At 35.6% G+C, this 14,526-nt stretch overlaps 1 protein-coding gene across 50 annotated transcripts in view; it reads right to left on the bottom strand.

The window, feature by feature from the left end:
- shot (dystonin-like protein short stop) overlaps positions 1 to 14,526 on the bottom strand; it is a 347,219-nt gene that overhangs the window by 31,116 nt on the left and 301,577 nt on the right. For 49 of the 50 annotated variants that reach the window (XM_080165108.1, XM_080165115.1, XM_080165136.1 and 46 more), the window contains 5 exons: positions 11,206 to 14,080; positions 9,676 to 9,777; positions 6,596 to 9,031; positions 5,271 to 5,417; positions 1,521 to 1,661 (listed from right to left, as the gene is read on the bottom strand). In XM_080165108.1, coding sequence (XP_080021234.1) covers positions 1,521 to 1,661; positions 5,271 to 5,417; positions 6,596 to 9,031; positions 9,676 to 9,777; positions 11,206 to 14,080 — 5,701 coding nt within the window. The remainder of the gene's footprint in view (positions 1 to 1,520; positions 1,662 to 5,270; positions 5,418 to 6,595; positions 9,032 to 9,675; positions 9,778 to 11,205; positions 14,081 to 14,526) is intronic. The other variant, XM_080165146.1, reaches the window with a different exon arrangement.

The raw sequence follows: 14,526 nt of genomic DNA, 5'->3' as shown, positions 1-14,526 counted from the left end.
TGAGAGAATAAAAAGATTAAAGTTCAACTTTAGAACATTTTCAAGTCACATTTTTGGCAAGCAACTCAGCCTAAATAACCAGGAATCTTTAGAGATAAGACAATGGGTGATATATCAATGTACATCCCCAATGATGATGAATAAAAGTACCCCTTCTGTAGTTTAAATCATTGGTCGAACATTTTAAAACCAAGCAGTAATGCTTTAACTAAAGTAACCCAATTCTAAATGAATGAGAAAGACTTTGGGTACCAAAAAAATTTACAGTCTAATGTATCTCCCTCCCTCCAAATCTATTTATTTCATTAGAATAAGTTTTATATTCAAACATAGTTTAGGCCAATTTCTTTTGAATTAAACTTTTTTATTGCCATACTTAGACTTATTTTAGAAGCTTTTTTTTGCATTGCTCCAAATGCATGGTCTTGCAAAGATCTTTTGTCCACGCAAGCTATTATACTCGCAACAAAAAAGGCCTAAATCATTTTTCCTACTTGTCCAACTAAAGAGTGATGACAAGCTGGGTTAAGAAATTGACAGGGACTCCATGGATAGATTATATGTATGAAAATCGTTTTGTTTTAGGCAGAAAGGGAGGGAATATAAAGTATTTTTATACCCAAAGTTTTATAACCATGTTATCTTATTCGTTAACTTAACAACTTTGGGTACTTTTATTGAATTTTGATTGGTTGGTTCCAAATTAATAGTATCAATACTTATCAACCAATAATTTTGATCTATAGAAGGAGTTATTTTGATTAAATTCATTGGAGATGTACATCAACTAATCGTCCATTGTCTTATCCCTTAAGATCCCTGATTTTAGGGAGGTTTAAAAGCGTATAAAACATAAAAATAAATTTTGTTACAAATTGCATATCCCTTGGTTCCTGTGCATAGCTGAAAAGGAACATGAAAAATGCATTTATGAAGAATCATGTTAACTTTCTCTCTACTCTTTCTTTCTACCTTTTCAAAGTTATTCAAAGCCAGGGATCCAGGGAAAGGACAAATCAGGGTCAATAACAATTTTTATTAAAAATTATTCAAAGCTCAACATTTGCTGCAGAATTTCAGGAATTTAAGGTTCTTAATGGCACAAAAAAACGATTCAATTTAATTGCATATATTTAACCCCTGTTAACATTGGCATAACATCTTAGTAGAATGAGTGTGAATGAATTGAAAGAAATAAAAGAAAACATTCAGTAGTATTTTTTTAGCAGGGTATCATAATAATCACTTTAGATGGTCTAAAAAGAGAGATTTAACTTAATAATGAGATATAGATTTCTAGTATGGCTTCGAAACCAACGAATATCCGCTTGATTAGAACCGGTTCTCAGCCATACTGAAAAACCATGTATTACATTGCATTCTAGACAATTTTCTACGAATATTAAATTAAAAATCATTCGGCCCCTCTGATCTAATAAACCTGGTTTTAATCTTTCAATTTTTTAAAATATCCACTGAAAGCTGTCTATAATACTATGCGATAAATAACAAATACTAACCTTAAGCTGTTTGCCCTCTTGTTGGAGCTTGCTGATTTCAGCCGAGCTGAGCACATCAGCTCCGTTCTCCACCAGCTCAGCAATGATGTCCAGGGTATGGTTGACGGGGCGGTTGTGCTCGTCAACGTCATCCTTGATCTCCTGCAAAATAAATGCGCAATTAGAAATATGAAAAAATCTGCTAAAATTATTGCAAAAAAATCTGCGAATCTAAAATTTGGCAAAATTATTTTTTAGCATTATGAGACCATTTATCAAATGAGATAAGTTGTCATAATTGTAAAACAGGTACACCTTTAAAGAGATAGGTATACCAAGTTGAAATTTACAAAAGTAAACCTAAATATTTTCTATTCGAACTAGATAACGTTTAAAAAATATAGGGTTTGTTTTTTAAGAATAAAAAATAGAATGAATCTCTTATTATAAATTTTTCATGAAGTACAAAAGATGAATAATCTATAATTTTAAGTTGTAAATTATATAATTATACATAAATATCAAGTTTCTATAAATGAATGATTTAAAAATGGCCTGTCAGTTATTACATAACAAGTTTTGGTTCTAAATTCATTTAAAATAATAAGCTAAAACAAAAAACAATTTAGTTTAACGAGGCTTTATTACATTTCTAAATTAACGCCATTTACCACTTTTAAAAAGCTTTAAAAATAAATAAAATAGAAATATAAATTCTATTAAAGCTTAATGTATACACAAGAAAAAGATATTCTTATCTATTCTTAAAAGTGGTAAGGTACCTTTTTTTGCCAGTGGACATTCACGTCCCTTATAATTTCTAATGAGTTGGTTGACAATAAACAGTGTCAAACATTTTAACCAATGATACAAATCAACAAAGGGTAAATTTTGTTTATCATTGGGGATATTCTCAAATTATCATCCATTGTCTTATCCCTTAAAATCTCTAGGTGTTAGGAAAATAAATGAAGTACCAATGGAAAGTTTGGGGGAGGAGGTGTTTTTAACCTACCAAAATAATGGATTCTACCTTTAAAGCAATGCTGTATAAATGACAAATCTACAAGGACGTATATTTTTACACGGTCTCAGGACAAGTGGTAATTAATTTTAATAATGTTTTTAAAACGCATTTAAAGTCTTTAATACCATAAATGCTCGTTTTAAAAATTTGAACATAAGCAGCGCAGCTGCTTTGTAAAAGGTATATGCCCATCCATCTGTAGGTAACAATGCTATAAATCATCTTAATATTAATATTGACAAATTTACATTCTTTTTATTTTATTTTAAAAATAGTTTAAATTATTTTATTCTACAAACAAATCTTCCAAAGTTGTTTACGGGTTTGTTAAGTTTGATAATTAGAGAATTCTGTTTTAAAACTTGTTACTTTGTGCTATACAAGTTTTTAAATGTTGTTAGTTGTTGGTGTTTCAACGATTTATAAAACTAATTAGCTGTTTTTAGTAAAAAATATATTTTAAAAGCAGCAAAATTTAAAAAAAAAACTACATAATCTTCAGATTTTGATACATTTTGTTTCATTAAAACCAAACCTAGATAAATCAATAAGAGTTTCTATGTCATTTCAACCGCCATCTACATAATTCTGGCTATTTGTAATGATATTTTATTTAATTTAAATGAACGCCCTTGTATGACTCACAAGATTTCGACAAGAAAGAACATTAAGCAAATTGACAGTTAGGGCCTCAATACCATGGCTCAAGGATAACAGGGATAGGAAAAAGAATGTCACATTAATCAGCCACAAATCTTTTGAGTAAAGAACTATATATTAATGGATCTAAGATATATGGGATAAGACAATGGCCGATAAATTGAAGTACATCCCCAATAATGGTACACAAACCTACTCCTTCTGTAGATTACAATTAGTAGTTGATTCGGTTAGACACTCAACTTAATGAACAAACCATAAAAATTAAATAGAAGTCCTCAAAGTTTTTTAAGCCAATGTCCCCTCCCTCCCTAACAGTCTGATATAAAGATTTGGGGGAGGAATAAATTATAATTCAGTGTCCTATCCCTGTATCCCTAACCAAGGATACATTTTTGGACACGCTCTAGGACATTGATAAAGCTTCACCGAAAACAGCAATAGAATACCACATATTTATGAGGGTAAATTTAAAGGAATATTAGATTAATCTTTCCTGAAGTAAAATTAACATTACTTGTTGAAAAAAATATTATTACCAAAGACACATGGCTTTTCTTAAGATTCTACTAATTACAGTGAGGGGACAATGGACTGTTAATTACATTGGTACCCAATGTTGTATAGTCTTATTCGTTGGCTTAAAAACTTTGGGTACATAAAATGTGATTCATTTCTAAAACTTTCAACCGAATGTTTTATTCTACAGATGGGGTAATTGTGTTTGTCATCACTGGGGATGTACATCAATTTATCGTCCATTGTCTTATCCCTTAAGATCCCTGATTATTTATTTTTCAGAGTATCTATCCCTGTCAGAGATCTTGGCGCTTAATGTTTGGAGGGAACAGCGCGGAAAGATTGTAATGATTGAAGCACACAAAAAGGAATTCAATTTTCAGGGAAGGGCCCATTTTTTATTTTAAAAGCACAGCTACTTTTTGATTAAAACTTCCATTAGTCATTTTTTACAATATTCATAAAAATATTGTCAAAAAAAACATTTTCTTCATTAACAACAATAAAAGCATGGCTTTGTGTATTGGCGCACTAAAAAGCAATTGATTATGTTTTTGACTAGCAGAAATTTTGGAGGCACATATTAACGTATTAACATATTAATGGCTGTGACGTTCTTGTATGTTTTTGTTCTCGTCTAATTCGTCGAGATCTTATCCTGCAGACGTTTGGCACCTTAATATCCACGATTTTCAAGTTAAATTGTCTCGTAAAAATTGATCTTGTCTTTAACGCTAGACTTATTGAAAAGAAAAGCTTGTCATCTGTCTAAATCAGTGAAAATAACATGGGACATCCGAAGAAAATCTATTTTGCCAACTCAAATCATTACTTTTGAAATATATTTTCCATAATAACAGCATAAGTTTGAGAACCAATATGCAAAAATATTTTTTGTCTCAATTGACTGGCCTATACATTAGATGCAGTGATCTAAAGGGATAAGACATAGCCCGATCCCCAATTATAATACAAAAATTACCCTTTCTGTTGAAACGTTTGGAAACTCAACTTATTGAACCAACTAATCAAAATTCAATTAAAGTCCTCAAGGTTGATAAGTAAACGAATAAGAAAACGTTATTATAAAACTTCGGGGACTAGTATAATAAACAAACCAATGTCCCCTCCCTCCCGCTTTAGATGGCAAATCAAGTTTGTAAGTGGGGAATGGATGGATGGTCCAAACGCGAATGAAGGAACGTTACCAAATATTGTGAGTGGCATGTTTAATACCCTAATTGATGCTCATACTGTAATTATTGGATATTTGCTAGCATATTAGGTTATATGAGGGATTAGGGATCTAAATGGATAAGACAATGGTAGATAAATTGATGTGTATCCCCAATGAGGATACACAAAATTACAAAAGTTAAAACGTTTGAACACTCAACTTAACGAATAAACCAACCAAAATTTTCTAAAGTCCTCAAAAATTTTAAGCTAACGAATAAGAAAACGACATTGTAAAACTTTGGGGACTAGTGTAATAAACAGCCTATTGCCTTCTTTCTCTCTGGAGAGGTATAGAGGTATGGCAACATGAGAAAAGTGAAGCTTACCCTAAAAGCGTTGATCTGGTTCCTAAGCTGATCAGCCTCCTCGCGAGGCACCTCCTGTGAGGCCAACTCCCTCTCAACCTTGTCCAGCCAGCTGTTGAGGCTGTCCAGGTTCTTCAGGGCCTGCTGGTGCTTCTCTTTAACGGCTTGCTAAAAATTGAAATTGGTATGAGAAATATGATACTTATAGTTAAAATCAAGGTGGCTTTGAAAAGATTTTGTTTTTGTTTATCAATTTTAAAGAATTTAAAAAACATTGTTAATGAATAGTGCAGCAAAACAATTTAATTAAACGATAAAGTTACTGAAAAATACGGCCAATTTTATAAAGTGATCTCTGGACATAAAGACATACTATAATTACATAGTAGCTGCGCCACTAAAAAAAAAGCCACCCTGAAACCTGAAAAAAGAATTAGAAACAAATTTAATTCAAGAAAAAAATCATTAAAAAAATAAATTAACGTATTCTTGAATTAAATTCGTTTAAGTTACTATATGAAAAATCATTTGTACACAAAAATATTTAAAAAGGATGCAAAAAAAAATCAAAGAAAAAACAACCAGGCTTTTAAATAATCACGAAACGACTGCGCACCTTATATACAATAATAGGATATCGTTTGGATATCTTGTTAATCAAACCAGAATATAAATATTTGTTCATAAAACCATAAGATAAGTAAGTCACACTAAACAACGCTATTATATTCAAAATTTCTTCCATTTTTCACATAAAACATTAATTTTGTTAAGTTTTTATAATGTTTTATGTTCAAAATATATTTTAAAAATCCTTGTATCACTTGGGGTTAGTCACTAAATGAGTTAGTAAGTCAACTACATGCAAACTAAAAAACTAAACTAAATTTTTTTAATCAAAGCAAACAAAAGTATTAAAATAAATATAGCACTAGGGTATTAGAAAAAATTATTATATTAAATAAACAGACAGGGATATTTTATCTGAAGAAAAACTGTTTTGCCTTCAACTTTCCGCCAGTAAAAATACATTTTTGTTTAACATTCGAAAACTTTAAGGCAAACTAGTTTTTCTACAGTGTATATATCCCTTCCTGATATAAACTAAATGGACATACATTTTTTAAAGAATTTATATGTACATAATTTTTGTCGGGTTATCTTATTTTTATGTTAGGTTAGGTTTTTTGTATTAATCACCAGACCAAAATTAATGTTAAAATATAATAAAACACCACACATTAAAATGCAGCAAAAAGGGGTTAATAATGCAGCAGGCATGGGGGGCAGGCAATGGAAACGGCCAGGACAGGTTGTCATACCCGTCCCGGCACTGTCCTGCTTACCATAGCATCGGCTGGCAGGATGTATCCGCGGGATCTCGCCTCCAGCAGGTTCATAGAGCCGTACATGCCTGTGTGACCGTCAATGTCGTTCAGCCGCATGGCCTCCAGAGTGCTGATGTAGCGGCCCAGCCGCTGATTTTTAATGATCGTCTTTCTGTGGTCAATAATCTTTAGATCCATGGCCTCAGTCAATGAAATGTCCCGCTCGGTGCCCGGCACTAAAATTCTACCACTGTACGGCTGGTACAATCCAAAATCAAGCGCATCAATGATGCTAAGATGCTTTATATCCCTTATGATAATATTAGCATTGATTGCCTCCTGAATTGTGATTAGTTTGCCCTGAGTTGTGTTCATTATCATGCCATCCTTGATTATATTCTTCCTTGTTGCCTCGGACAGGCTGCAGTGTTTGCGTTTCCACGTGTCAATAACGTAGGCAGATTTTTTATCAATATATTTTCTAAACACAGCCTCTTCAAGTCTCAACTTCTTGCCTTCTTCATGAATTGATGTGAAAAGTCCGGTCTGTGTGTCCAACTGTCCATTTTCAATTGCATCCCAAAAGTTGATGCTTTCAAAGTTGGAGGGAGTGGAGCTTGTTGAAGATTCCTTTTTAACATCCCTCAACAAACCTTTTTCATACGCGTCAGTGACGCTGAATTCCACATTCAGCTGGATATCTTTCACACGACACGTTTTCTTGTCAAGTATTTTAGAATTCATGGCCTGGGTGAGATTGTTGAACACACCGTTGGCTGTATTCTTTATCTCGGCAGATTTTGCATCAATCAAACCAATGCTAATTGCCTCATAAATAGTTACATGTTCTTCCGTCATCTGATAGAAAAATAATCCAGTGTCATGCTGGTAAATGCCCTCGTCCACAGCTTCGCGTAGCGCATACTTGCGGCCGAAATAATTTGGCCGATTTTTCTTTTGCCTCGCGGCCATCACCGCCTCGGGGATCACCGCAACTTTCCCCTGTTTTGCCGCGTCGCCGAGGAATATTTTCTCGTTGGTTTCCGAAATAGTAAACTCACACGTCACCCCATCAACTCGTTTGATGTCAAGGGCTTGACGGAGCGTGAATTGATCAGAGCTTTGGATATCCAGAATGATGTCATCTCCATTGATCCAATTCTCATCCACCGCCTGTTGCAGAGTGTACTCTCGTGTTGTTGTTGTGTTCATAGCAGCATCGTGCACCCTGCGCTCAAACATTTTATGCTCCTCATTGAATAAATGCACGAAGGCGTCAATCACAGACACGTTATCCGCATCAATGTCAATAAATGTCTCGTCAACTGTTTCCTTAAAGTCTGTAATCAGTAGACCAATATGCACAGCTTCAGCAATGCTCATCTTTTGTCCATTTGCAGGATTGGTAAATGTATTGCTGCCAAAGTCGATTAAATTGCGGGAAAATGCTTCTGTTATGGTGATCTTAGTTTGCTTGCTCACCATAACATCTTCCTTGATAATGGCCGCCATGTTGGATTTGTTGTCACTAGCAGCTGTTGCCTCACTATGGACATCTGTAGCAATACCACGCAACTTGGCCTCATAAATAGACATGCTTTCACCAGTTTGAAGATTCCTCACCTCATCAAGGCTTGACAAAGCATATCCCTGCTTCAAGTTAAGAACCTTTGTCTCAATAGTTCTCTCAGATTGATGATAATTATTGCTGCTCTGTCTGTTAACATCCACAGTTAAAGTTGATGAAAACTGGGAAGATTCTTTTAGTGATGAACCAGCAACTTCTACTGAAGAACCAACAGAAGATTCTCTGCTTGTCTCTGAAGGAGATGAATGTGGGACAAGTCTTGATCTACTGCTGGCCCTGCTGTGGGCCCGGGACTCAGTTCTAGACTGGCTCCTGCTGTGAGATCCCTCACGACCCATAGTGTTGACACTTGACATAGAGCCATAGTTGGACAGGCGGTTTTTGTCATCCTTCATTTGGATGAATTCATTTACTTCCTCAGCTGTTACTATGCCACGCTTGATAGCCTCATCAGCAACTATCTCTTCGCCGGTAGCAGGATCAATAATGAGAACAACTAAAGATTCAATAGATTTATCAGTAGTAACTTGTTCTTTGTATTGCTGAGCAGTTTCTTCGCTCACCAAACCTCGTTTGACCGCTTCTTCCAGAGAAATTTCTTCGCCAGTTCCCGGTACCTCCACAGTAAATGTAGAAATACGGGTAGTAGTGACACCACTCTCAACAATGCGCGCATGAATAGTTCCGCCGCGCATTGTGTCTGTGTCCAGCCGTGTGACCACATGGGATTCAAGTTCGTCGCTGACTATTTGCTGTTGTTGGGATTTTGACTTGCGCTCTTGCAGTTTGTCGTAGGCTAGTTTGCCGGCCACCACGGGGGCGGCGACTAAGGCGGCCGGGGCTGCCACCAAAGAAATTGCACCAATCTTGTAGTTAGGGTGAGTCAATTTAAATATTTAATTTTAAAAATATTTTTGGGGACTTTTTTCAAATTAAAAAAAGTAGGAGAGAAATACAAACTACAATGTAGCAAGATAAAAGTAAAATTGAAAAAAATGAAGAAAGTTAACATTGCATTGCATATGGAGAAAAACTGAATATAGAGCAGAAATATATAAGACATATTTATTGATAGAGTAGCTTCTCTATTTATAGAATAGAAGCAGTATTTTCTTATATAGTAAAGTTAAATCCGTCGAATAGTAATGTATATAATGCAATTGGTTTTAACCTTTCATAAAAATAAAACTTTATATTTCTTTCAATAGTAAATATATTGATCAGTTGAAATATTAGGTTATGAAAGCTTCTAAATTAGATATAATCGTCCCCAGCGCTCCCATCTAGGGGCTTTGTATTTGAAACACTAAGAAATAGCAAAAAATAGCATAAACCATTCTAAGACCTAAATCTTGAAATAAAATAGCCTAAAGCCAACCTGGGATATAAGTGAAGCTACAATTAAATGAAGAACTCAGTCGGTACAGTAATTATCAAAATCTTAAGCTTCAGACAAAAAAAAACTTCTTTATATAGTAGGATTATTATTAAAATATTGACCCATTAACACCTTGAGCGCATCCATAATATTCAACTTTTTATTATTTCCTGTGTATTCTCCTGTTTTCTTATCCACCAAGCCAGTGGACATTGCTGATAGAATGTTCACCTGCAGTTTAAACTTATTCATATCAATGTTTTTTTTTTGCATTTTTGAATGGGGTAGAAAACTATAATACAGCAGTAGTATAATATTTTAACAAAATAAAACAAATTTACCTCAAAACTATTCGTCAGTCAAAAATATTATTTTTTTTAGAAGTTTTAATAATCCTTTTTGTCTCAATTATGATTCTTCAGGGCGGGAGAGGACATTTGACTATAAATTGCTAAGGTACCTTAAAGTTTATAATAATTATCTTTTATTAAAACTGGATACTTTCTATTAATAGGCTGGTTTAAAAAAAGCAGTTTTCTAAATATTTAAACAATAATTATAATCTGTTCTATTTTGTTTATCTTAATTGGAAACGTACATCAATTTATCATCCATTGTCTTATCCATTCATAAAGATCTATAATCAAAGCGGATTTAAATGTTGAAATTACTGCAAATTAGCCTTTTTTCTTTTCAATTAGAACATTCTAATTATACTTGCGTTAAATCCTGTGTTAAAAAATGTATCGAATGCCAATTAAAGTCAAATTGTCATTAATTAAACATCAAGATGTCAAACAGACCAAAAAATGTAAATCAAAATTTGTTGCTAAAATTATGCAATGTTCTAAATGCTGTATCATTATTACCATTTTTAGCAGCGCAGCAACTCTATAACTAAATAAAGTTGGTCTGTACGACGATAGACAGAGAAAATAAGTGAAAATGACTTATTTATGTAAGAATTTTTGGGTATGGTCCTTTTCATGGCAACGATTCTTAATGGGCGATTCGTCGTATTTTCACAGTAGCTTTCAATATTTAAGGCAATTGGTCCCGCAGGGGCTAGAAATAGGAGAAAAACTACTGTGAATACAACGAATCGCCCCTTCAGAGGCGCTTGCACGAAAGGGAATATATCCGAATTTTTTTTAATAAGTATCATTAGAGGAAACATTTTAAGAAATATAATTTTATGATTTATAATTATACTTACAAAACCTTTTTATTAATGTAAAGCTACGTTTCTTCTCATGGATATAATTGTCATTGTTACGTCAGAGATTTAAAAAAGAACAAAAATGATTATAGGCGTTTTGGCAAGGACATAAATATAAATTACAGAAAAAGAATAATTTTACTTCAGTTCCAAAAATATAATGCAAATGTAATTTTAGTTGCAATTTACGTATTTAAAAATCGAATGCAACAATATTACATTTTAAGTGTAATTTTTTCTTTGGTTAATTGCTTAAAATTCCGTAATTAGATTTCTTTTGTGAAATTAAGATATTAAAAAAAATTTACTTTTTGATATTAATTTGAAAGAAAAAGAAATTTGTTCTGAGGAAGACCTTTTTTGCCTCCAACTTTTCAACCAGTAATAATGATTACACGCCAATAATTTTGAATATGTATTAATATGAATAAAATAATTTCCTGTTGGCCAGAATTAGGATCTTCCACAAGAATATTATCAGGCTGAATCTTGCCGTCCTGGATGGCAGCCATAAGATCAGCCGGCTGCGTCCCAATGCTCATCTCATACCTTCCAGACGAGGCATTGAACCTAATGTTGCCAATAGTCTTTGTCTGCTCCGCTGTTATATGACTGATAAGTCCTTGTTCAAGAGCTTCCTTGATGGAAGAACCTTTGTAATGACCAGTGGCAGTAAGAATGTTGTTATGGCAAGCTGTTAGAAGAGTCATGTCCACACCTTCATGATGAATAATTGCAGATTCACCATTTACCAAATAAGTCTCAAGACTTTTTTGGAAAGAAGTTTCCTTATCTGTACCTGGAACCTTAAAAATTCCAGTCACAGGATCCAGAAGGCCTTCCTCAATAGCATCTTTAAGGCTATAACCATCCTTAGCAACATCTTTAGGCGGGGTGTCCTCACAACGTTGAATTGGAATGGTTCTGTATTCTGTGGTTGCAGTAGCATCAGACTTGAAGCTGTAGTCATACTTGCTGTCTGATGAAAACATTTCACTGTGCTCCTCCATCCGCTTCTCAAAGCTGTCAACATGATCAATCTTCTTGCTGGCGGCTGCAACCGGTGATCCAACCTTGCTGGATTTACCTGAAGCCGTCTTGTTAAGCTCTGACTTGCTTGAGGCTCTTGAAATTTTGTCGGGGGTACCATTTCTTGAGCCTTGTACAGAACTATGCACTGAAGAATGCTTAGAAATGTTAGTAGAGGAATGTTGAGAGATATTAGCTGATGAATGTTGGGATACATTAGTAGAGGAATGTTTGGACGATGCTGACATTGATGTCTTTTTCACAGAAGTATTGAGCGAGGAGGATCTAGATCCGCCGCGGGATGAACTCTCCTTCAGAAACTCTTTTGCAGAGTTAAGGGATTTCGGCGGGGACGCAGATCTCGATGAAACATTTGAGGATTTTCTGCTTGATCCTCCGACAGATGATGCTGTCGATGATTTTCTTCTCATTTCAGCTCTTGAAGAATAAGATCCTGATTGGATAAAACCAAGAGCAATGGCCTCAGTGATGCTCATAACCCGGCCAGATTCGGGTTCGGTAAAAGTACCATTGGCATCATCAACATAGCCCTTGGCCATAGCTTCTTCAACCGAAAAGCTGCCAGATTCAGCAGCTGTCATGGTCTTCCTGACAACAGTTTGTGTAACAGTTGCTGTTGTGACTGTGATGTTCAGAAGACTCTTGAGAACAGCAGCACCTAGTGGGGTTATCATGTTGCGCTGAACGGCCTCTTCTACAGGTAGAGTATTACCGCTGGCAGGATCCAGCAGCAGGCCTGAACAAGGATCCAGCCTATGATTCATAACAGCCTGCAGGACAGTCAACTCATTGCCCAGGACGCTGATACCAATAGGCTTCTCCAACATGTCCAGCAGCTGATTTTGAATAAATTCCTTCTCCGCCGCCTCGTTGAGAGTCATTCTTGTCATTGTCTTTTTGTCAAAAAATGTTGAGTTAGATTTGTCGATTATTCTGAGATCAATAGCATCATTGAAGCTGATATAATCACCTGTAACAGGATTCTTAATGCCTTCAATGTCAAATATTTTTCTCTGTGACACAGAGGTTAGCTGCCCCTTATGAACAGCCTCGGCAAGAGAAGTAGCTTCGCCCGTTGCTGTGTTGACAAAGTCACCATTGGGCTTCACAATTCCACGACCAAAAGCTTCAGCAAGATTAACATACTCTCCTCCCTTCACATCTCTGACAGACTTGAGTTCACTGTCCAGAATGCCTTTCTTAACAGCCTCCAGGATGGTCAAGTCGGCGCCAGAAACCGGATCTTTGACCACTCCCTGCTCCGTGGACTCAGTAATGAGGCCCTGGTCGACACAATCCTTGATGGACAGCGGAGTTTGCACCAGATGCAGCTTGGCTGCCTGGCTCAGCGACAGAGTGGGGTTTTCTCTGCTCGAACTTTCATAGCTGCCCTTCTCAGGATTAATTATGCCAGACTTGAGCGCGTTCTCGAGTGTCACTCTCATACCATTCTTCTCGTCATAAATCTCATATTTATCCTTGTTGATAAAGCCTCTTTCAACAGCCTCTTGAATATTGAAAGATCTGCCCGTGTTTCTATCCTGAAACCTGCCATCCTCGGCCCGGATCATGTCCTGAGCAACCGCGTCGGACAGGGCCAGGCCGCAGCCCACCCTACCCTCGGTACTCACATGACCCTGACTTATAGCCCGCTGTAAACTTAAATTTTTACCCTTACGATCATAAGTGCCGGTGGCGGGGTCGATAATGCCGGAGCGTAGCCCCTCTACAAGTGTGCAGACCTTACCATAATTGGGTGCCATGGTTGTAAACTCTTCGAGTTGGCTTACCTTTGTTTGCAAAATAAAGCCAAGGTTTACAGCATTTTCTATGGAGACAGGTTGGCCTGTGATCGGGTCAACAAAGGACTTTGTCTTGGGGTCGAACAAGCCTTTGTCGATAGCTTCCAGCAGGCTGATTTGGCGACCGCTGCGCGGATCAAATATGCCGCACGAGCTGCTCAAAAGCTCGGCAAAATTTGGATGTATAAGCTCTTTATTGGCGGCCTCCGCAAGGGTCAGCCTAAAACCTGTGTTTGGATCAACAAATTCGCCGGTGGCTGTATCCAGAAGACCAATCCTAATGGCCTCCTCGAGTGATACTTGTTTCCCAGTGGACGTGTCCACCAGACCTTTGGTTGCGAGTGGTGCTAGTCGTAGTTTGTGCTGGTCAGCTCCGCTGCCTCCGTTCACTGTGCGTCCTTGTTCTTGTTGGTGCTCAGAGGTTGACAAAGTCTGTTCAAGAGTTTCTGTTTCGGTGAGTTCGGTCCTGAAAAAAAAATTAAATTGATTATTATTTTTAAATAGACTATCAAAGAATAATCAAAGAATTTTTTATCTTATTTTGTAAAGGATATTACATATTAAAAGAAGTTATTATTCTATTTTTAACTAAAAACAGTTTTTTTTGTTAATGTATAACCTTTTCCTATGAAAAAAAAAACTTTTCGAGGTAAAATAGTTTTCTTCAGAAGAAATATCCTTCCTTTATTATGTATAAAATATTATTTTCACTCCAACCTTATTTAACTTTATTTTTTGTTTCTAATGTTATTGTAAAGAAAGTCAAGCACCTACTGATCAATTTTACAATTTTTCAAAATTTTGTGTGTATATCTGTGTGTGTGTGTGACTGTGTAGTAATCTCTAAATATGATGCAGCCAAATTTGAGAACAAAATTAGGGGCAGTTTCCCATAAATAACCAAGGAGAGCC

This window comes from Acartia tonsa, chromosome 6, assembly GCF_053477335.1.
Source record: "Acartia tonsa isolate MP-2025a chromosome 6, ASM5347733v1, whole genome shotgun sequence".
NCBI classification, from domain to species: Eukaryota; Metazoa; Arthropoda; class Copepoda; order Calanoida; family Acartiidae; genus Acartia; species Acartia tonsa.
Note: the sequence above shows the minus strand (reverse complement) of the source record. Positions and strands in the feature narration are given on the sequence as shown.